Here is a 23,217-nt window from a genome sequence, read left to right on the forward strand (position 1 = left end):
AACGGGCATTTCTGAGCTGGGGGCTGGGAGGCGGAGCCGTGGCTCCAGGAAAACACCAGGCCCGGCGGCCGCCACCCTATCCCGGAGGACAGCGGAGGCGGGCGCCCCGGGGCTCCTGGTGGGGAATTTCTCCCTTCGCTTTGGTTTCTGATGCCAGAGGCTAAGGCGCCTCCGCAGCTGGTGTGGCCCTGCCGGCAGAGGGCACTGCCCGTACACAGGGTCAGCCCTGAGTCTCAGCTGGTGGAGAGGGGGCATTGTCCTGCCCACACTCTGGCAGGACAAGGACTGTGGCCGGGCATCTTCTGTGGCTCTGCACCCCCCCCCCCGGCAGGGGCGTGGCTCGCCCCGGGGGCGTGGCTCTGGTGCTGGCCGGGACGCCCTGCCGCTCAGCCGCCCGCTGTGGGTACTGTACCTGAACCGGCTTGGGGTTGGGGAACACAACGTCAACAAAGCCAAACCCAGGGCTCAGACACACGGGGACCGAGTCACACACACGCCACCGCGGCCGGCCAGCGAGCGGCTGGCGGGGCGCACTGTCCTCCTGAGGCTGGGCCTGGCTCGGGGTGCTGGGTGTGGTGTGTGCTAGAGTCTGTGACTGCGCCTAGGGGTGGGCCTCTTGCTAGTAGGGGGTGAAGCGGCTGTGCCCTCCTCGGCAGAGGCCTGCCTGCAACATCAAAGATGGAAAACAGCCAATCAGTACCGCCTTCCGGAGTGGGCGGAGAAGCAAAAAGAAAAAAGGAGGAAGAACAAAAAGAAAAATAGCGAACCCCGTGTTCCGCCCCCTCGCGGTCTGCCTGGGGAGGGCGGGCGTGGCTGTTCTGGCCGCAGGAGGGTATGTGTGTGGGGGGGCAGGGGCATCTGAGCCACGGCTCCTGGGTAAGAAGGTGTGGGATGTTCGGGGACTGTGGCTCTGGCCTGGCCCTCCACTGCCCTCCATCCGGGAGGTCTGAGCAGGAGCCCTCCTCCTGGGGTCCCAGGACTGCTGTGGGGTCTGAGTTCTCCCAAACATGGGGGGTGGGCAGCCCTGTCAGGGTTCCCCGGCCTCAGCTTCCTGGGGTCCCTCAGGCCAACAGCTCTGACATTCTCGCTGTCTGTCCCCGGCTCAGCTCCTGGGCAGGGGCGGGCCTCTATAGGGACCTCCCGCCCCGCCCACCAGATGTCAGAAAAGGCGAGAGACTGCAAGGGCCAGGAGAGTTGGGGGGAGAGAAAAAACCTTAAAAAGAGAAAAAACCTAAACGGGGCCCCGCTGAGCGGTCAGGAGGGCCCTCAGCGGCAGCTGGTGGTGGGCTGGGCGGTCCAGAGCCACAGGGCCTGGAGCCCAGCGCAGGCTGCGCCCGCTGCACCCGGGAGGGGGGCTCCCAGGCCGCCTCCCAGCTGCCTGCACTCACCCCGCTGGGGTGCCTGAGGCTGGTTAAAAACCAAAACACAAAACAAAACCTGGGAGGGCTCACCAAAGCCAGAGGAGGCGGAAACCGCCCACGTGGCTGAGCCTCCCCTCACCCGAGGCGTTTTCATCTTTGATGCTGGACCCCGCTAGCTACCGCCTAACGCCTGCCTGCCGGTCAGCCTGCCGGGGAGGGCTGCAGGGCCGGGACCTGGGAGCCGGCTTCGGGGCAGTGAGCTGGGCTCTATGTGCTGACAGCAGGTGCGCGCGCACACACACACACACACAGACACACACAAAGACACACACAGAGACACACATACAGAGAAACACACACACACACACAGAGACACACACAGAAAAACACAGACACACACAAAGACACACACACAGAGACACACATACAGAGAAACACACACACACAGAGACACACACAGAAACACACACATAGAAAAACACAGACACACACAAAGACACACACACAGAGACACACATACAGAGAAACACACACACACAGAGACACACACAGAAACACACACATAGAAAAACACACACACACACACACACACACACACACACAGATATGCTGGGTCTCAGGGGTGTGCCGTCCCCGGAGCTGGCAGAGGCCGGGAGAGCACCCCATTCCCAGGGAGGGCCTCCAGGCAGGAACAGGGAGGGAGGGGGACCAGAAACAGCGGGCAGCCCCATTCCCCACCTCCATGCGAGGAGAAGCACAGCAGGAAGACGGGGTGAGGGGGGGGGGGGGGAGGGAATGGCACAGACACACCCACACGAGGGCCCTGCCTGCCTCTGGAGCGGCCTGGGGAGGCTGGTGGTTTCCTGGCGGGAGGGGGGCCCCTCAGGGTGCGGCAGGGCCGGACATGGTCCCTGGGCAGCTGCCGGCAGGGCACACCTGCCTCGGCTCCACCAGGTCAGGAGGAGCAGGTCCCCACCCTCAGCTCAGAAGCGGGCCTCGGTCTTCCCGCCTCCAGGCCGAGCCCTGCCCGTGGTCTGGGCGGCCCCCGAGGACCAGCCTGTGTCCCCCGGCCCCGCCCCGCCCCGCCCCCGCCCCTTACCATGGTCCCGATGCTGTAGGCGGCCGTGGGGCCGATGGGGGGGTGGTAGGGGTCGGCAGCGGTGTAGACTCGGCCGTAGCTGGGGAGAAGCACAGGGAGGGGTGGGGGCGAGGGAGGCAGTGAGGGGGAGCAGACCCCCATCTCCTCCGGGACGTGTCCTGAGCACCTGCCGTGGGGCGGGTCCCTCCCGGCGCCCCTCCCGGCGCCCCTCCCGTTGCCCCCTGCCCGGGTGGAAGGAGGCCGGACGCCGGGCCACCCTCGGCGCCCCCCGTGCTGACCTGGGAGCTGCCCACAGGTGCCGGGACCAGAAAGGGGCCTCACGCTCGCGTGGAGGAGAGACCCGAAAGGAGGCCAGGATCGGGGACGGGCTCAGAGACGGGAGGGCTGGGGGTGGGGACACGGGGTGGAGTGTAGAGGCTTGGCCACTAGGGGGCAGGCCCCCCATGACCTTCCTCACCCTCAGTAGTGTCACCTGACCCTGACCGCACACCTGGGCTGAGGCGGTGAGGAAGGCGTGGCCTGGGAGGGGTGCCGCCCCACCGGGAGGGAGGGCCAGGCGGACCCCAGGCCAGAGCCGCCAGACGGACAGAGGGGCTGCCCTCCTCCCAGGGGGCCATGTGCCCTTCCCCGGGGCTCTGGGGCGGACGGGCCGAGTGCCCACGGGGGAGGGTGTCAGCTGGGCCGGGGTGGGGGCCCTGGACCTGACCGCAGACCGCACAGCACCACCCCCCCCCCCCCCGGGCGGAGGCCCCTGCTCTCAGGGTCACGCCCTCCCCCGCCCTCCCCCGCCCGGTCCCACGCAGCCGGAGGCGGCGGGCACAGCCACCTCCACGGGAGCAGGGAGGACGGCCGGCGCCTCCCCGTGGCGAGCGGGAGGGACTGCAGGGGCTGCCCTGGGGTTGCCAGGCCCATCCCACCCGTCTCCTCGGCCCAGGCCCTGTGCCCACGTGGGAGCCATCCCGGCCCGTCCCGGCGCACCTGTCGCTGTAGGCGGCGGCGGCGGCGGCCGGCTGGGCGTATCTGTAGGCGGCGTAGCCTCCCTGCGGGCACAGGGGGTCCCAGGCTCAGGCCGGCGCGGCTCCCACCCTCACCGAGGCGGGTGCCGGTGCGGCTGGGGCGCCGGGCTGGCGGCCTGAGGGAGGGGTGTGGGGGCAGCGTGTCCGCCCACATCCGTGTTCACTCTCTCAGCCCTTCCTGCGTTCCGCTCACACAGCTGGGCCCCCGCAGCACCCGTCACCGGGCCCTGAGCCCGAGGACCATGGGGAGCCCCGGCTGACTCGGTGCATCCTGGCCGAGGGGAGGGTGGAGGCACTATGGGTGCCGTGCCGGCCAGGCTGGTGTGGGGGCGGGCCTCTGAGCCAGAGGAGCAGTGAGTGCGGCCCCATGAAGGGGGGTCCTGCCCAGGAGCCCTGCCTCCTGTTTTCCTCAGGCCTCGCCCTGTGGCTCCTCGGGGACCCCAGTCCGGTCAGGGACACAGCGGGGGGCACGCCGGTGGCTCACTGGGCTGCTGCGTGAGCACAGGTGGCCCGAACGGGGAGGGGTGAGGTCCCGGGGGCGCAGTGCCCTCGCCCTCCTGGGTTCCGAGGGGAGGGGACGGGGGAGAGAGCCGGGCTGGGGGGAGAGGGGGGCGGGCAGGGACGGGAAGCCGAGGACGGCTGCTGGAGATGAGCGAGGCCGCCCCCCCACCCCCGGCCCACACTTACGTAAATCTCAGCACCGTAAAAGCCATCCTGATAGACGACCCTGGAAGCAAACGGACAAGAGAGTGGAGGGAGCGCCGGAGAGGGGCGGGCCGGCTCCGGAGGCTGCTGAGGGAGGGGGCAGGGTGCCAGGCCTGCCCATGGGACGGGCATTTTAACAAGCGTTTGCTCCAGTGCCCTGTTTGGTACAACAATAGGGTAACAGCCTTGCCGTCAGCTCTTGTCCCACAAACCCAGGGCCCTCGGCCGCCTGGCTTCCCCCCTCCCTCCCAGGCCGCATCCCCCCACAGGGCGGGCGGGACCCCGGGGAGAAGGTGCAGCTGGGCAGAGAGGGCCAGCCAGCACCCACTGAGGACATCCGCTGGGGCCCCGCGTCCCCTACACGCCAGCGGCCTTCGTTCCTGGCAGGGTGGGCCTGGGGGTACTGCCCCTCAGCGTGGCTGCAGCGCCACGATCAGGGGTTCCCAGGCCCCCGCGTATAAGGAGAGGCTGCCTGCCCACGCTCGCCCGGCCCCCTCCGGGCCCAGGTACTCACGCTCCGTAGGCGGGGATGGCCGGCGGGGGCGGCGCTGCCCGGAACGCGTTGTACACGGCCCGGCCGCGGCCCCGCAGGTGCGCCCCCCGGTAGGCCACGGCCGTGCCCGTGGGGGGGTACGGGAACCCCGTCACTGCAGGAGAGGGGCAGGGTGAGGGCACGCCCTGCCCGGCCTGGCCCACAGGCCCGGTCCCGCCCGACCACGCCCCGCGGCCAGGCCAAGCTCCAGGGCCCCCCCCCCCCCCCCCCCCCCCCCCCCCCCCCCCCCCCGCTCTGCTTCTCCAGCCTTTTACCTGCATAGAATTCAGGCCCATAGACTGCGCCTACCACCGGGTTGAGCTTCCAGCCTGGATCAGGAGCAAGGAATCCAGTCACCATCTCCCCCTCCTCCCCAGCGCACGCTGCACCTGAGACACCCCCCTCCAAGGGCGGGCCCCGCCCTCTGCCATCTGGGTGGGCACAGGAGGGGGGACCTCTTCCCCACCCGCCCCTCTTCCAAAGCTGCAGCCTCCAGGGGGCTCTTCCTGCTCCCCAGTCACAGGGGCCAGGTCTCTCCCGCCCATGCGGCTGTTCAGAACCCCGAGGCCGGCCGCCGCCCTCCCATTTCACAGACGCACAGCAGAGGCCAGGAGGCGCAGCAGCCTGCTCGCAGGGCCGGTGTGCGGTGGTGCCAGCCGTGCTCCTGCCGCTCCCGCCCAGCGGCGCCCTCACCAGCCTCCCCGCTCCGGGCCGGCCGCTCTGGCACCAGGGACCCGGGCACAACCGAGCCTCCTGCGAGGGCACGCTCCGCCCAGGCTTTCAGACAGCGCGCCCACAGCTGGGTTCTGCCTCCTGGGGAGACCTCCAGGCCGAGGACGGAGTCCTTCGGGGGAGGATCCAGGACGGAGCAGAGTCCCAGAGGCAGTGATCTGAGCTGCCTCCTAGCTCCTCCACGGCTCTTCTCCGCCCGCTCTGAGGCCGGGCTGCGATCCAGCTGCCCCGGAGTCCCCGCTGGTCACTCTGCCCCCCAGGGCCTCCCCTGGTCACTCTGACCTCCCGGACCCTCTGCTGGTCACTCTGCCCCCCCCGGGGCCTCCCCTGGTCACTCTGCCCCCCCCGGGGCCTCCCCTGGTCACTCTGACCCCCCGGACCCTCCGCTGGTCACTCTGACCCCCCGGACCCTCCGCTGGTCACTCTGACCCCCCGGGCCCTCCGCTGGTCACTCTGCTCCTCCGGGGCCTCCCTGGTCACTCTGACCCCCCGGACCCTCCCCTGGTCACTCTGACCCCCTGGGGCCTCCGCCGGTCACTCTGACGCCCTGGGGCCTCCCCTGGTCACTCTGCCCCCCGGGGCCTCCCCTGGTCACTCTGACCCCCTGGGGCCTCCCCTGGTCACTCTGCCCCCCAGGGCCTCCCCTGGTCACTCTGACCCCCCTGACCCTCCGCTGGTCACTCTGACCCCCTGGGGCCTCCCCTGGTCACTCTGCCCCCCCCGGAGTCCCCGCTGGTCACTCTGCCCCCCAGACCCTCCGCCGGTCACTCTGACCCCCTGGGGCCTCCCCTGGTCACTCTGACCCCCCGAAGCCTCCGCTGGTCACTCTGCCCCCCCGGACCCTCCGCTGGTCACTCTGACCCCCTGGACCCTCCCCTGGTCACTCTGACCCCCCGGGGCCTCCGCTGGTCACTCTGCTCCTCCGGGGCCTCCCCTGGTCACTCTGCCCCCCCCGGACCCTCCGCTGGTCACTCTGACCCCCTGGGGCCTCCGCTGGTCACTCTGCCCCCCCGGACCCTCCGCTGGTCACTCTGCCCCCCCGGACCCTCCGCTGGTCACTCTGCCCCCCCGGACCCTCCGCTGGTCACTCTGCCCCCCCGGGGCCTCCCCTGGTCACTCTGCCCCCCCCGGGGCCTCCGCCGGTCACTCTGACCTCCCGGAGCCTCTGCCAGCCGGTGCTGGCCCCGTGTGCTGTCAGGGCCCCGGTCAGAGACAGCCGGGACCCACCTGGGTGGTCCCTTGTCTGTGTAAGTGGCAGCAGCTGCCCACACGTGGCGAGCCTCCCTCAGCGTTTCTGGGCAGCCAGCACTCGGCACCGGCCGCTTCTTCCCCGAGGACCGGCCGCCTGCCCAGTGCGGGGTCTGGCGCTCAGCGGGGCCGTTAGGGCTCGCTCTGCCCGCCCCAGCCTCACACGGGGTTCCCACGGCCGGGACCGCCGGCCCTTCCCACACAGCTCACTGCACCTCCCGGCCGGGCGGCCTCAGCGCTGGGGCATGACCCCGGGAGGGGCCGCGGAGCCCGTGCGCAGCCTGCCCGCGCGGGAGCCGCCCCCTCTGCCAGGGCGAGCCGGAACAGGAGGGCACTGGCGTCCGGCGAGGTCAGCCTCCGGGGCCTGCGTCCCGGCGGGCGGCCCCAGCCTCCCGCCCGGCCCTTACCGTTGGTGTAGGGGTTCGCCGTCTTCTTGTTGGTCATGACGCGGGCCGTGGCGTTATTGACCTGCTCGGCGGGGAGAGGGGAACGTGAGCTTCCGGGGGCCGCCCCGGTCCTGCTCGGCACTCCCCGCCCCGGGAGGGCGGCCGGGTGGGAAGAGGTGCTGGGCCAGGCCCCTAGGCCTCCTTCCCTGGGCCCTCCCGGCCCTCCCCCCGCCCTCCCTAGGGCTGCGTGCTGGCCGCCCAGCCGCCCGCCCCCACCCTGGCTGTCTCTCAGGGACCCTGCCTCCTCCTCCCGCTGCTCCTCTGGGCTGGGTCCCATCTAGGCCCTGGCCTCTGCTGTGACCCCGTGGGGTGAGGGCAGGCAGCAAGGGGAAGGGGGGGCGGGAGGCAGCTGCTGCTCCCTTGAGGGGGTCTGGGACCACTGGCCCCGCCCAATGGAGGGCGGACTGGCCTGGCCGTGGTCCTTGGAGCTGCCAAGCCTCCAACACACAACTCTGGGGTCCTCCCAGGGTCTGGCCGACCCCCCAGTTGGGAGGCGGGCCGGGGGGAGCCTGGCTTCTAGGCCCACGAGGACAGCGATGGGCTGGGCTCTGGCCTCAGTGTGGCCCGGCCCCCCGTCCTGTTCCGGCGGAGGTGGTGGGGGGGACCCTGGCTGGTGCTCCACAGGCGGCAGAGAACTGGGTGGGTGCCCCCACAGCGCACGGATCTGAGCACCTCAATTTTCCGTCCCTCTACGATCGTCCCGTTCAGCTTCTCCCGGGCGCGGTCAGCATCTGAGCTCGTTTCAAACGTGACAAACCCAAAGCCCTGTGCGGAGAGGACAGACACGGGCGACACGGGGTGAGAGGGAAGAAGGGGGGCGGGGGGGGCAGGGGGGGAGAGGGAAGAAGGGGGGCCGGGGGGCGGGGGGGGCAGGGGGTGAGAGGGAAGAAGGGGGGCGGGGGGCGGGGGGGCAGGGTGGGAAGAAGGGGGATCGGGGGGGTGCGGGGGGGCAGCGGGGGAGAGGAGAGAGAAGGGGTGAGTCAGCCGAGTTGAAAGAGAGACAGCAGCCCAGAGGTCTCCCTGGTGCCACCAGGGGGCGCCCAGGGGTGCGGCCCAGGCGGGACAGCCTTTGGCTGGGCCTGAGCCCGGCCTGAGCTTACCGCCTGGACTCTCCCAGGGGACAGGCCAAGGCTGCAAGGGACACTGCCCAGTGTTGCCCGGGCCCAGGCCTATGGCCCTAAGCCCGCCTGGGGCCTGAAGCTGGGTTTCCGACCTGCGGGGCAGCCAACCACCTCACCCTAAAAGCCGGGGGCGGGTGGGGGGGCAGTGTCTTCTTTTCCCACACAGGGAGCAGGGCTCTTCTCTGCTGGGCACCCTCTCTCTGCCCCTGCTGCCCCCCTGCCCCCTGCTGTCCTCCCCCTGCCCCCTGCTGACACCCCCCCCAGCCTCCGGCTGACCGGGGCAGGCCCGCCCCCGGGAGGCCCAGGGCGGACAGAGAGGTCCCGGCAGCTCAGAGAGAAGGGAGCGGCAGCAGCGGCAGCAAGGACAAGACACAGACGTGGGGGGGGGGGCGGGCATACAGGCACCCGTGTCGCTCAGGGGTCCTCGGGCGGGCGGGCGGGCGGGCGGGCGGGCGCAGCTCTCCAGGAAGGGGACGCACATGGCACACGCTAGCCTGGCGGCCCTACACGGCGCTGTAACGGTGGCGGCCTCGGGCGGCACCCACCTTGGAGCCCCGCTCGTTAAAAATGATCTCCACGTCTAAAATTCTCCCGAATTGCTGCAGAGACAGAGGGGGTGGGAGGGACAGGGGACGGCGGGTTAGGGCTGCTGGCCGGGCAGCCTGCCTCCCAGACACCCTCGCCGCTGCTCTCCGCCCTGGGCCCTCCTCCATGTCACTGGGAGACGCCTCCTGGTGGAGGGTCCCCCCCACCCCCCCGGGGTTCCCCCATCCCCAGAACAAGGCCCCGCCCACAAGCTGGGGCTGTGCCTGGTGTCAGGTGAGGGCGTCGCTGCCACCCGGGTCCCTCTCTGCTGCCACAGCTGCTGGTTGGCCCCCTAATTCGCACCCACGGGAAGGGGCTGTGGGAAGGCCCTCCCCCGCGGGAAGGGGCGGGAGAGGGCACCAGGCGGGGCTGGGCCGGGCTAGGGGCGCCGCAGTGACTGCACCCCAGGCCCCTCTACCGGCCAGGACACACCGGCCGGGGCACCGGACTCTGCCTCCCCTTCCTGCCCTCTCGCTGCCTGGAGCTGACGGCAGCCCTGACTCGCTCGCTGGCACGTGAGGCCCTCAAGCTGTGACCCGGTCGCCCAATGCCAGGGAGGGCCCAGGTCTCCAATGTGTAAAATGACGGGCTCCCCTTCACCCGGAACATCCTGGAGGTGGTGTCCCGGGTCACTGAGGCCACGTGGAGCTGCCAGCAAGGCTGCCCCAAGGCTGCCCCCGAGAGGGAGGCTGCCCTGACGGTCCCCCAGGGCCAGCAAGCTGAGGGTGGCCTGGGGCCCGGGCCCCCCAGTTCTATGTGGCCTAGGCTCAGGGTTTGGCAGCCGCTCGGCTCCAGGGCCAGGAGCGGGGTGTGTGCGAGGGAGGGGCAGATTCCTCATTGGATGACTCCCCGTCCCACACCCAGCGGGGCTCAGTCAGTGCCAAGGAAGGGGCCCCAGGGTCCCGGCTCCCAGAGGCCGGCTGGCCCGACGGCACGGCCTGGGACAGCCCCGGAGGAGCCAGGAAGGACAGGGCCAGGCGCTTGATTCCCATGGACTGTATGTTGCCCCGGAGCCCAGAGGCGGGTGCCCAGCCCCCGGCACAGCAGAGGGAGCAGGCGCCCGCTGGAGAGGCAGGGCGCCCTCTGAGGAGACGGCCCCCGGACCCAGAGGCGGCAGCAGCCTGGAGGGGACCTAGGAAACTGAAGGCTGGAGGAGGCGGTGCTGGGCCTCCCTTCCTCCCTCAGGCGCAGGTCTGGACTGGCTGGACCGGGAGGAAGGAGGCCAGGAGGAGGGGGGAGTCAGGAATGGGGGGCCGCACACACTCACCCCGAACATTTGCCGCAGGTCGGGGTCCCTGAACCGGAAGGGGATGTTGGAGACGTGGAGCCGCTTGGGGTGCTGCTTCTCGGTGGGGTCGGAGGGATGGAGCGGCTGGCTGTCCGTCTGGGCCGCCTCGTCTGTGTGCTGTGGGGAGAGACCGGAGTGAGGGCCCTCTCAGCTCCTATCCCACAGGGGGCCCCTCGGACCCTCCTCCCGGGCTGGGACCTGCTGGGGGCCGAGCTGCTCACAGGACACGGCCCCTCCAGGCCTGTGCCCCGCTGTGCCTGGACACCAGCGCCCGGCCAGGCCTCCTGGGCCGTGTCCCCTCCTCGCTCGGCCCAGGGCTGACCGTGGTCCCTCAGCTCCAGGGACCACTGGGTCTCAGGGTCCTGCGTTTGCCCCGTTCCCCGACGGGACCATTCAAGGGGATGACAAAGTGGGCGTTTCCGAACCGGCCGCCGGGCACACCCATCGTGGGGGTGCTCCCCCCCCCACAGTCATGGGGGCTGCCTCCCTGCACTTTGGGGTCAGGCACAGTGACCGGGGAGCCGGTCCTCACTTTGGATTCAAACAGTGTTTTCGCAGAGGGGGTCCGGGAGGCCTGGCCTCAGGAAGCAATGCTGCCACTCAGCCCCCCCACCCCATCCCCCGTGAAGACGGGGCTGGGATGAGGTCTGAGGCACCACGTGTCTGGGGGAAGCAGGCCCTGGCCGAGGCGGCGAGGCCCGTCCGGGGGAAGCTCCAGGATGGGCGCCGGCTCCCCGCCAGGCTGGCCTTCAGCCGGCCCTCCCTGCCAAAGGCCCAGCGGGTGCTCCATCACTGCTGCTGGGTGGTGAGAGGCTCTGACCGAGGTGCCGGCCAGCTCCCCGGGACCCGGACGCCGGGGCCACTCACAGGGACATGCCCGAACCGCCCATGACCGCTGGAGACTCCCTCTCCGGCCTCTGCCCACGGGCAAGGCAAGTGGGGCGTGACCGTCCAGCAGCCATCCTTAGTGGTGACAGACAGGACGGTGGACAGCGCCATGGGGCTCCTCTGCCCCCACACCCCACCGTGGGGCGAGCTCAGCACCGAGGGGGTAACGAGACGAGAACATAACCTCCATCTCCGCCTTCCCTTTCTCGCCTCTCTGCCCTGCCTCCTGCCCCCCCCCCCCATATTATTTTGGGACGCATCCTTGTCTCGGGATCAGCTTCCCGGACCCCTGCCTCCAGCAAAGCCACCGGGACCTCCTGCCCTGCCTGGCGGGAGCGAAAGCGGAGGGTAGGCCCCTGAGCCCACAGGGAATTTGTACAGACTGGTGGTTGCGGTCTCCCTGGTGGCCTGGAGAGGGTGCATTGCTGACGTCCGGCCAGCAGAGGGCAGTGGTTCACTCGGCCAGGAGGCCTGGCTGGAGATGGGAGGGCGGGGAGGACCACAGGAGGCGGAGGCCACTGGTGTCCACAAGACCCAGGTCCCCCTGAGCCCCCCGGGAACAGCAGAGGACGAGGCGGGAGGAGGGGGCGTGGGGCCGGGACACCGGGAAGGAAGCAGCAGACACGCGGGCTCAGTGAGTGTGAAATTGTAGGATGTGCTGAGGAGCCCGGCGGGTCACGGCACACTGGCTGCCCGCGGGAGACGCGGCCGGCCCACCATTTATCGCCGCGGCCCAGGCAGCCTGCGCACCGCCCACACACAGGCACGGAGCCACACCACGACACCTCGCCGCCGCTGGTCTCGGTGGCTTTGCTCCTACGCCCTCCTCTGTGTCAGCTGGCCACCCCCCCTCACCCCTCCGAGCCAGGAGCCATCCCCCCACTCCCCCGCCCCTCCGGGCCAGGAGCCATCCCCCCTCACCCCTCTGGGCCAGGAGCCATCCCCCCGCCCCCCTCCTGGCCAGGAGCCATCCCCCCCCCCCCGCCCCTCCGGGCCAGGAGCCATCCCCCCTCACCCCTCCCGGCCAGGAGCCATCCCCCCACTCCCCCGCCCCCCTCCTGGCCAGGAGCCATCCCCGCCCCCCTGCCCCTCCGGGCCAGGAGCCATCCCCCCACTCCCCCGCCCCTCCGGGCCAGGAGCCATCCCCCCACCCCTCCCGGCCAGGAGCCATCCCCCCGCCCCCCTCCGGGCCAGGAGCCATCCCCCCTCACCCCTCTGGGCCAGGAGCCATCCCCCCCCCCCTCCCGGCCAGGAGCCATCCCCCCCCCACCCCTCCGGGCCAGGAGCCATCCCCCCGCCCCCCTCCGGGCCAGGAGCCGGCCCTGGCGGACCTCAGGAGCGGCCACTCTCTGAGGAGCCTGCAGCCCCCTCCACCTGGGCCTCCCCAAGGCCAGGAAGGAGGAGGCCAAGAAGGTGGTGGGCAGGGGCTGTGGAAAAGGGGCCTCGGGCAGTAGACTCGGACCCATGCCCGGTGCTGCCATGAGCCAGGCTCGCCGACATGTGACAAGATGGAGCGGGTCTTGCAAAGCTCCTTTCTCCGCAGCCCTGAGCCCTCGCCCTCCTTCACGTCCTCTGTGCCTGTGTGCTGCCCGCCAGCCAGCTGTCCGATGGGGCTCCCCCGCGGGAGCCGGGCAGCCTGGAGGAGGCGTGTCCCCAGGGCAGCCTCCCGCCATCCGTTCGGACATCTTGTTCCGCCTGGGGCGCGGGCAGCCGCTCTGGGCAGAGCTGTGTCCGTCCCTCGCTGCCTCTGCCAAGAGCACGAAGACGGCCAGGGGATCCAACGCAGAAGGGGGGTCTGGACAAGGGGGGGCTCGTCGGCCTGCACCCCCGGTCTGAGCAGGCGGCTCGCTGAGCTGAAGGACCTCGGAGAGGGGCAGGGACCGCTGACCAGGCAGACGCTCAGCCTTCAGGTGGCGGGGGGCAGCCTCCAGGGAGAGGGCGGCTCCTGGAGTCTGGAGCAGGCGGGTGTACACGGCCCGGCTCCAGCTCCGAGGCGGCGAGGCTCCGGCAGCTCGGGGTCCCCAGCCGCCCAGCGAGGGCCCGGCGGTGCTCCTCGGGCCGGGGCCTGGGCACGGCCTGTCCTCCTGAGCCCGGCTTCTGTAGGACCTGGAGCCCGGGCAGAGCGAGGGCCGCCCATCCCTCAGGCCGGCGCGGCCCCGGGGGCACTCGGCTGGTGCCCGAGCCTCTCCCCTCTCTCAGGGGGACTTCACCCGGGGACTCTGGGGTCCCCCCGGGCACAGACTCTCACAGCCACCGAGGCCACGGCTGGCCCCTTCGACTTCCGTGTCCGTGGCCGGTGAGCCCGGTGGCCATCACTGCTTCTGCCCAGTGCTGCTCGGTGCCAGTCATGGTGCCCACGTACCCGCCGAGGGAAGGCAGACTCCACAGCCCCGGTCAGGCATCGGGCATTACGCCAGCTGCGCTCTGATCCTCTCGCCTCCCACGTGCCCACTTTCCAGGCGAATCCGGGCCCCCATCCGTCCGTGAGGCGGCGTGAGGCCTGACCAGGCGCCCGTCCTCTGGTCCGTCAGGAGGCCAGCGGCCGGCAGCACGCCCCGGGAGCGCGGTCACGGTGTCAGGAGGAGCAGGGGAGCGTGGGGCCTCCCAGGTCGGCGGCCCACGGGCCCGGCTCCTCCCACTGGCAGGAACCCCGCATCCGTGGGCGACTCCGCACCAGGGACCCAGGGCGCCGAGGTGGCGGCTTCCCGAGGACTCCGCTGGCCAGCGCTCCCCGGGGGAGGACGGCCCTGGCGGGGCCCCAGCCGAGGGTCCGGTCCAGTCCAGTCCAGCCGGGGCGGCTGGGTGGCTCTCCCCAGAGCTAGAGGGTGCTGTCCACGCAAGAAGGGCAGGTAACAATTGGGTCTACGCAGCACCCGGGGAGCCAGACTGGATCACGGGGAGGGGGGGCACCCATCGGGAGAGGGCAGTGCCACTCCTGGGCAGCTCCTTTGAAGCTGCTGGCCCCTTGCCCGGACTGGGCAGCCAGCGCTGGCGTGGAGCCAGCAGGGAAGTTGGATGGCCCCACAGCCCAGCACAGCGGTGAGGCGGGGCAGGGGGGCGGGGGCTGGAGACCGGTGGGGGGGTGCAGGGTGGGCTAGGCTGGCTGGGGTCCTGGGGCTGGTCTCAGGAGGGGGCCAGGGCAGGCTGGGGTCCTGGGGCTGGTCTCAGGAGGGGGCCAGGGCTGGCTGGGGTCCTGGTCTCGGGAGGGTGGCTGGGGCAGGCTGGGGTCCCGGGGCTGATCTCAGGAGGGGGCCGGGGCAGGCTGGGGTACTGGGGCTGATCTCGGGAGGGGGCCGGGGCAGGCTGGGGTCCCAGGGCTGGTCTCAGGAGGGGGCCGGGGCACAGCCACCCCTCCCCACAAGCTCACATCGAAGTGCAGGCTCAGCCTGCATGACAACCACATAATGAAGCTATCTGATTGGAGGGCAGCCAAGCAGGTAGATTACAAATGATTAGAAACGAGAGGAGCGCCCGCCACCAACAGCTCCGAGGCCCTGGGCTCTCCCGCCGCCGCCCCCCTCTCACCCCCACACCGGCGAGCCCAGGCTGCCCGCCTCCGCGTGTCTCCACTGCCCGCTCCGTCCCTGGCAGCCCGCACGCTCCCTCGGGAGGCGAGGGCTGGGCCTGGCTGGGCAGGGGCCACCGAGAGAGGCTCCATGAGGACCAAGAGCTGCGAGCCTGGGACCCCCACCAAGTCCCTCCCTCCACCCAGGGCTGGCCTCGCGCCCCGAAGCTCTGTCTCGGGCCCTTACCGGCACTGTGGGGGCGCCCGCCATGGGCTGCGTGCTGGCCTCGGTGCCCGGCTGCTCGGGGTGGGTCTGTGCTGGTGTGAACAGGGTCAGGCCGTGCTCCGGGGGCACCGGGGTCTGGCCCGGGTAGTCCGGGGTGGGGTGCGGCGGGGGCGGGGCGAACTCGGCCGGGATGCCGTTCTGTGGGGGAGGCGGGTACTGGGCGGGGGGGTAGGGCTGGGCCATCGCTTCAGGCGGAGCCGTGGCGTCCTGGCTGCCCTGTGGAGGAGAGAGAAGGCTGTTTAGACTCGGGGGGCCCGGGCGCTGCCCCCCTGAAATCGGGGTGCTGTGGGGACCAGCGATGTGGGGCACACACGCAGCCTCCGAGGAGGGACTGGGGCCCCTTATGGTGTGTGTGTGGGGGAGGCAGGCTGGGAGCACCCGGCCTGCCCCCGGCCCCTGGAGCCAGCCCCCACAGCGCCCCCCACGCCCCGCCCGGCCCGGCCCCTCCTCTGGCCCCGGCCCGCGGGCACCGTGGAGGCGGGGCCGGTGGCGGCCTCGCTTCCCGTTTGGCGCCGGCTGGCTCATGGCGGGCGAGCGAGGATCCAATCTCGGGCTGATTAAATGTCCCTCATTAACGAGCTTCTTTAATTAATGAAGTTTGGGTCCGCTCCACTGCTTCGCCCGCTGCTCTGCCTCCTCAGCAGAGCCGTTTCCGCGGTAATGGAGGCAGCGCCTTCCTGCCGACGCTGCACTTTGCTGATTGCGCCCGTCAGCGCGGGGCTGACAGCTCCATTTTTAAACGCTGCTTCCCCAGCAGCCATGGCACGTGTGGGCTGGCACACGCAGACGGCCAGGCCCCGGGCCCCCGCCCGTCACGGCAGCTCATGCACACAGATGCTCACGCGTGGGCATGCTCACATGGTCCCAGGTCATCTCGGGTGACCCAGAGTGCACACGGCCAGCACACACAGGCACACGCTCCTGCAGGGGCCCTTGCCTGCACACAACACGCCTGCACATGGGCCCTCACACTGTGCATGCACACCCACACGCCACACCTCGCCGTATCCAGCTACCATGTGCACCCACACACACCTCACCCACATGCGCACACAGGGCGTGTGCTCTCAGTCCCGCCCTGGTGGGCACTCAAACCCATGTCCACACTCACGCCTCCCACACGCAGTGCACATGCACCCAAACCCCACCAAGAGCCAGCCCGGCAGGGAGAGCGCACACAAGCCCACGCAGGCAGGCCCTCTGCCACCGCCTGCCCTCCCTCCCGTGGTCCGGGACCCTGCTCGGTGCCCTCGGCGCCCGCCCTGCTGTGCCAGGTGCCAGCTCGGGCCCTGGGCCTGGAGGTGGTGCACCCCCTCTCGCCGGCTCCGGAAAAGCTCCCGAGTTAAAGATACTTGTCTCCTGCTGACGAGGCGGGCAGTGCACAGGAGACCGGGCGGTCAGGGGTCACTGCGCCTCAGACGGAGGGGCCAGCTGCCTGTGGGTGGGGACAGGGGCGGACAATCTGAAGGACCAGGACTCGGCCCCAAGGCAGAGATGGGGCTTTTGGGACCAGGCGAGGCTTCGGCCGGGCAGGACCACACTCGGCGGGGATGACACCCGGGGGGGGGGGGGCAGGCACGTTGGCTGTATAGCTCTGTGCCCAGTGCCCAAGGGGCCAGGCACACTGCGTGCTGCACACCTATCACACGCAGGCGCTGTCACCTCCCCACGGCCCTGGGAGTGCTCAGAGGCCCGGCCACCGCCGCCCAGCTGTGCTCCCAGACCAGCACTTGCGAGGCACATGGACTCTAGTCTTCTGGAACGTTCTATAAAAAGGCCCCCACCTTCCTGCTGCCAGCGCTTGGGCCACCGGACTCATCCCCAGGCAGCCCCGGGGGCCGAGAGGGGTCCTGCTGGCCACCAGGGTGCCCTGCGCGCCCACTGGCCTGGCTCCATGTCCAGGTCCTCTCAGCCAGCTGCTTGGCTTTTGTCTTTTTAAAAATATGTTTTTATAGATCTCAAAGAAGAAGGGAGAGGGAGAGAGACAGAAGGATGCATGATGAGAGAGAATCGTTGACTGCTGCCTTCTGCACGCCCCCCACTGAGGATGGAGCCGTAACAGGGCATGCGTGCGGACCGGAATCAAACCGGGACCCTTCAGCCCACAGGCTGGCACGCTTTCTACTGAGCCAACCGGCCAGGGCTGTTTTGTTTTTAACTGATTTCGTTGCACTAAGACCAGTGGTCAGCAAACGGCGGCTCGCGAGCCCCATGCGGCTCTTTGGCCCCTTGAGTGTGGCTCTTCCACAAAACACCCCGGCCTGGGCCAGTCTATTTTGAAGAAGTGGCGTTAGAAGAAGTTTAAGTTTAAAAAAAAATGTGGCTCTCCAAAGAAATGTCAATCGTTGTCCTGTTCATATTTGGCTCTGTGGACGAATGAGTTTGCCGACCACTGAGCTAGTGGCCAATCTGCTCATTCTGATCCTGAAACTGCAGTTACAACATGAGCAGCCACGCTGGGCTTCTCTCCTCACAGACCCCGAGGCGGAGCCTGGGGCCCGGGGTCACACAGCAAACCGGCGGGGGGGGAGGGGGACAGAGGACGGGGCTGCGCGTTCTGAGGGCCAAGCACAGGAGGGCACAGCCATGCGCCGGGGCCACGACAGCCTGCGCTCCAGCCCTGGGAAGCTGAGGGTCCCCGGGGGACCCCTCGCCTGCGGGCCGCCTGTCTCCTGGCTGGGAGGCAGGTATGGGGACAGGGCCACCTGGGCGGCCGCGCCAGACGGAGGAGCTACCTGGGTCAGCGGCGGCCAGGCCGTGTCATGCCTGTGAGCGCTCCTGCCGGGAGCCAGCGTGTGCGTGTGTGAGCATGTGTGTGCGTGTGCGTGTGAAGATGCCACTGCCAGGCGCCGGGGCCTTTGTAGAGCCGCCTGCTGCCCACCTGCCTCCGAGGAAGACACACACAGCGGCGAGAGGCGCAGGCCTGGTGGGTTCAGCCCGAGGCTCCGAGTCTGGGGGAGCGGGAGAGGGAGGGACACCGCGCTGCTTACGATGTGGCAGGAACACTGCTGGGACCAGGCGAATTAAACATCGCAGCTTTTAACGCAGTAAATGAGCACCTGGCTTACCGCCATGGCACGTTCATCTGACACCCCCGCCCCCAGCACCTCATCTGTAATCACTCCCAAACCCCGGGAAGGACGGGCCCTCCTGCCCCCAGGCTGGGCCGGCAGTGACCACAGCCCTGTCCAGAAGGTGGAGCGGGGCGGAGGGGAGACCCTGAATGTGGCTCATTACGATTGAGATTCAACTGAGAAATCAAATTTAAAAAAAAATTTGTTTACATTATTATCTGTGTACATATACCATTGCCCCCCCCCCATACATGCCCTCCCTCCCCAGAGTTTTGTGTCTATTGGTTGTACTTATATGGAGAAATCAATTTTTAATTGAGGTATTCTCCGAGCAGGCCTGCTGCCCACGGCCAAGCACCAACGGCATTTCCACCCCAAGCTGCCCCTTCCCTGTGGACACCCCTCCCTGGCCTGCTGGCCCCAGCAGGTGGGAGGGGCGTGCAGGTGGGAGGACCAGCTGGTGGAGAGCCTGCCTCCCCCACACGCTGGTGGCAGGGCTCCTGCCGGTACTGGGAAGACCGGCCACTTCTGGACTCAGCCTGGGTGCTGCACGGCGTGGGGTCGGCCTGCTGGGAGGGGGGCAGATTCTCATGGGCTGGGCTGGGCTGGCTCTGGGCCCTCATCACGGGGCCAGGACATGGGCAAGAGGGTCCCAGGGAGCGCTTCCCCGCCCTGAAGCCTACAGGGGGCCCCCCCAACCTACCACCCCCCCCCGAATCTGCAAGAGGCTCCTCCTGAGCCCCGAGGGGCCTGGGCCTCAGAACAAGGGGAGGACGTGAGGGACCGGAGCGAGGGGCGCCCGTTTAAAAACAGTTATTTCTTATTGATTTCAGAGAGCAAGGGAGAGAGACAGAAACACCAGTGCTGAGAGACTCACTGACCGGCTGCCTGCTCCGCCCTGACCGGGAGTCCAACCGCGACCTCTGGTTCACAGGTCAACGCTCAGCCACTGGGCCGCGCCGGCCAGAAGAGCCGTTCCTAGGGGGGACCTCATCACGGCCCCCAGGACCGGCTCCCGGCCCAGGATGACACCGTTTATTTCCTCTTTGGGGGCAGCCGGCTGAGTCTGGGATGGATTGAGCCCAGGAGGGGGTCCCCATGCCGCACCTTGGAGGGGTGTCCCGGGCCCCTCCCGCTTCCGCCAGGTGGGAGGCAGGCCTGTGAGACCTGGGAGGGCCGGGCGATCGGGGCCACCAGCCAGCGCCCCACACGGGGGCCCGAGCCAGCCGGGGATCCTGCCCGCACCCACGCCGGGTCCGGCCCTGGGCCACAGCCCCTGACGAGGCGGCAGCTTGTCCCGAGCTCTGCCAAGTGTCTCAGATCCGGCCTCCCTCTCGTGCTGATGGCAGTAACACGGAGCATGGCTGGAGGGGAGACAATGACTCCGAGAAGGAACGTACTGATCCAGTCATTTCTCCAGGAAGCACTGGCCTGTGAGCATTTCATTACCGAACGTCGCGCCACCCACACAGCAGCCGCGGCGGCACGGGAGCCACCGGGACCAGCCCCCCACAGCGGGTCCCCCTCCGGGCTGTGTCCCCCGGGCACGTCCTCAGCACCCCAGTGACCGGCCCGAGGCCTGGGTGCATTCCGGGCGTGACCACCCTGAGCACCTCCCGAGCGTCCAGCCCCAGGTCTGGGGTCCCGCCTGCAGCCGGGGTCCCTCCTGAGCCTCCCTTTGTCCTTTTCTGCTCCTGGGGGGTCTGGCCTAGATGTTTCCAGAAGCTCCTGCTGCCCTGCTCTGTGACCTCGGGGGGCGGGGGAGCAGTGCTTGGCCACGTGACTGCTGAGCCGCACCCTGATGCTGGCTGGGCCTCCGCTTCCAAGCCCCCAAACGAGGCTACAAACCGGGGCTCCCCCAGGTGAATGGAGGCTGAGGGTGAACGGAGACAGGAACCCGTCCCGGCGCCCTGGGGACGAGGAGCGGCCGCCCGCAGCGGGGTAACCGGGAGACGCTGCCCAGGCACTCGGACGGGTCTGAGGGCGGAGGGGGGCGGCCCTCACGGCGGTCCCTGCACCTCCAGGGTCTCCGAGGCGCAGGCGGAGGCAGAGGCTGAGGCTGGACTCCCCAGAAGACGGGAAAGGCTGAGACCCTCAGCCAGGGTTTGCAGGACTGGTGGGCGGAGGGGACAGGCGGCCTTTCTGCAGGAACTGAAAGAGGCTGAAACTCATGTAAGAAACACTAACAAGACCCCCGCCCCCACACCCCCTCCCTCCCTCCCTCCCCGGCTGCTCTGGGCTGGGGGAGAGGGAGGGCCCAAGCACCTGGCCTGCTGGGGACGGGGCACCTTTAAGCTTGAGACACCAGCAGACCCTCCGGGCCTGAGGCTCCTGCAGCTGCAGCTGTGGGGAGGGGAGGGCGAGGCTGTTCCCCGTCTCCATGGGGGCGGGGGGGGGGGGGGTGTTTCCAAACCAGAGGCAGAGGCCTCCTCTGCGCACCGGCAGAGCCTCCCCAGGTCAGGCCTGGCTGCAGAGGAGCTGGTGCAGGCAGCAGGGAGGAGGGGGTGCAGGGCGGCAGGGAGGAGGGGGTGCTGTCCTGCGGCGGAGCGCAGAGGCGGGCAGGGCCCTGCAGTCCCGGGCCGGGCTGCCTGCTGGAGGAGCTGGAGCAGCCAGGCGTGTGAGCCGGCGGGAGGCGTGACCTGGGGGCCTCGGTGGAAAATTCCTGCCGCAGAACCTCACAGTGTCCTCCCTGCCGCCAGGAGAATCCCGGAAGCCCGGTGCTCCCTGGAGCTCCTCCCGCCTGCCCAGCGCCCAGGCTGGTCCCGGGCACCGAGGGGGTCGGGCTGCTGACCAGGAGACCCCCAGCTCCCTGCAGAGAAGGGCAGGACGGCCGCCCTCTGTCCCAGCACGGGGCCTCCCTGAGCATCTCTGCGGCCAGGGGCCATGGGGAAGGGAGCTCTTCCCGGGGGGACCCTGGCAGGGCAGGCACTTCCCCGCTGCCGGGGGGGAGGGGGGTGGGACGGTGCTGTTCCCCATCCCACAGGGGCTGTAGGCGCCATGGGACGGGACACAGGGGCACAGTGAGGGGTGAGGTGTGAGGCTGGGACAGGGCAGAGCCCAAGGCAGCCATGCTGAGCTTGAGTTCTGGGCTCACCCTCCACCCACGGACGCTCCACTTCCCGGACTGGCCACGTGGCCCCTGTGACTCAGTGCTCCCGGCCACACAGGCAGCCCTGCTCAACCTCTGAGCCATATGTGCCGGCTTCTTTTCTTTAAAAAAAATATGTTTTATGGATTTCTCACAGAGAGGAAGGGAGAGGGATAGAGAGTTAAAGTCAACCATGAGAGAAACACGGTTCAGCTGCCTCCTGCACAACCCCCACTGGGGATGTACCTGCAACCAAGGTACATGCCCCTGACCGGAATCGAACCCAGGACCCCTCAGTCCGCAGGCCGACGCTCTGTCCACTGAGACACACTGGTTTTGGCCGACTTCTTTTCATTTCTCTTCTTCCGGACCATCGTTTGTTGCCCTCAGCTGACCCCCACAGGCCCGGCCCCCCTAGAGCTGGGAGGGACGGGCCTACTCCCGACGCCTTCCTCAGAGCACCTGGGTACTTCTGTGCCACCTGCACACACACACACACACACAAATACGTGCATGCACGAGCGCACACACCTATGCACACATACATACACACATGTACACACATACACATGCGTGTACACACAGGCAGCCGCCCCTTCCCAGGCCCTCGGGTCCTGTCCAAGCACCCCTCCCCCTGGGCAGGGGGACAGCCTGGCCTCAGAGCTTGGGGGGGCCAAGGCCGCTGTGCCAGGCTCCGGGGGCCGGAAGTGGAGGTGCCTGCACAGACATGAACGTGGGCTCCCTCCTAAGGCCTGGAGGGGGGTGTGGGGGGGTCTGCCTCGCCCACTGACCGGCAGCGGCCCGCACCGGAGCATTGTGGGAAATCAGCAGCGGGGCTGTGGTTCCACCCTCCCCAGGGCTCTCCACCACACGGAGATTTTATCCTGAACGTTCAGCCCACAAAGTGGGGTGCGGCCGCCCTAGAGCAGCTCCGGACCCACTCCACGTTCCCGAGCCCCTCAGTCCCCCCAACAGCCACCGAACCCCTCAGAGTGCCTGGCCCCACCTCCTCGGGCACCCCGAGCTCAGCCAAGGGCCGGCTGCCCCCGCGGGCGGGAGGTGGTGGGAGGAGACGGGGGGGGGGGGGGGTCAGACGGCGGCTCCACTCTGTCAGATGGACACCCGGAGCGAAGCCAGCATGAAATATTCATGCGGTAAGTGGTGCAGCTTTGCCTGCATCCAGCCAAGTTCATGTATATTTCAGAGAATTATGAAACGGTAATGCGCGGCCCGGCTCTGGGACCCGGGCGGTGGGGGCACACCCGGGGCTTGGGGTGGCCAGGTGGGGGCCGGGCTGTGAGGTGGTGGCCTGGGCCGGGTGTGGGGGGCAGGGAAGGTCTGAGCAGAAGGAGGAGAGGGTGTACCCCGTTTCCACCTCAGCCTGCTCCCAGTTGGTATCCCTGTCAGGAGCACAGAGCAGAGGCCACTCGGAACGGGGTGAGCGGGAGACGGGGTGCACACCAGCTCCCGGCAGGGCATGGCGAGGGAGCCCCTGAGGGCTGCAGGGCCGGGAAGGAGCGGGCCACCCCACCCCCTGGCCAGAGGCAGGGGCACCCTCCTGTCCCTTGGCTCCCCACAAGCACCCCTCCCCTTGAAGCCCAGACAGCTCCGGTTTCAGCCACGTCAGCACCGGCGCATCTGGGGGTTTCGGCGGGTCCTGCTGTCCCGAGGCGGCCCCTGGGTCCCCCCTCAGGCCCTGCCCCAGCGGGCGGACTGCAGCTCCGGCCGAGCCCTCCTCTGGCCAGGGGGCTGATGTGGCTGCTGCTCTAGGCACCGGCCCGCTGTGCGCGACATCTCCAGGGACACCTGGCCCTGGATGGCTCTGGATGCCTCCTGGGACCTCAGCCTGGCTCTGGGCTGCAGGGCCACCCAGGGGGCGAGCAGTGTCCTCTGGCCTTGGGGCCCAGGTGTCGTCTCCCAGGCCAGGCTGCCCTGGCCTCCATTCCCCATCCACGCCAGGGACAAGGACCCCAGAGGCCTGGCACCCCATGTCCTGCTGAGGCAGGAGCCCTCCCTGAGCTCTGGGCTGCTCACTGGGTTTCTGTGTCCCGCCCTGCCACCCCTTTTGGGCAGGCCTAGGGTTCCAGGGTCAGGTGGACCAGGGGATGGCCAACTGGAGCCCACAGGACAAAGCTGGCCCTTGGCTTGTTTGTGCAAATAAAGTTTTATCGGAACCCCACCACATCCATTCACTTGCACAGTGTCCGTGGGCGTCTCCGTGCTGCAGCAGCAGAGCTGACTGT

The 23,217-nt window shown here is 69.2% G+C and overlaps 1 protein-coding gene across 5 annotated transcripts in view; it reads right to left on the bottom strand.

Moving 5' to 3' along the window:
- Window positions 1–366: 366 nt before the first annotated feature.
- Window positions 367–23,217, bottom strand: part of RBFOX3 (RNA binding fox-1 homolog 3) — a 77,897-nt gene continuing 55,046 nt past the window's right edge. For 2 of the 5 annotated variants that reach the window (XM_045572155.1, XM_045572156.1), the window contains 11 exons: window positions 14,774–15,028; window positions 10,113–10,250; window positions 8,806–8,859; window positions 7,812–7,904; window positions 7,101–7,161; window positions 4,989–5,042; window positions 4,696–4,828; window positions 4,164–4,338; window positions 3,439–3,500; window positions 2,461–2,539; window positions 462–664 (listed from right to left, as the gene is read on the bottom strand). In XM_045572155.1, coding sequence (XP_045428111.1) covers window positions 620–664; window positions 2,461–2,539; window positions 3,439–3,500; window positions 4,164–4,338; window positions 4,696–4,828; window positions 4,989–5,042; window positions 7,101–7,161; window positions 7,812–7,904; window positions 8,806–8,859; window positions 10,113–10,250; window positions 14,774–14,995 — 1,116 coding nt within the window. In that variant the 5' untranslated portion in view covers window positions 14,996–15,028 and the 3' untranslated portion in view covers window positions 462–619. Of the gene's footprint in view, window positions 665–2,460; window positions 2,540–3,438; window positions 3,501–4,163; window positions 4,339–4,695; window positions 4,829–4,988; window positions 5,043–7,100; window positions 7,162–7,811; window positions 7,905–8,805; window positions 8,860–10,112; window positions 10,251–14,773; window positions 15,029–23,217 lie in introns of all 5 variants that reach the window. The other 3 variants (XM_045572152.1, XM_045572151.1, XM_045572154.1) reach the window with 3 other exon arrangements.

Source organism: Pipistrellus kuhlii, unplaced genomic scaffold, assembly GCF_014108245.1.
Source record: "Pipistrellus kuhlii isolate mPipKuh1 unplaced genomic scaffold, mPipKuh1.p scaffold_m20_p_44, whole genome shotgun sequence".
NCBI classification, from domain to species: Eukaryota; Metazoa; Chordata; class Mammalia; order Chiroptera; family Vespertilionidae; genus Pipistrellus; species Pipistrellus kuhlii.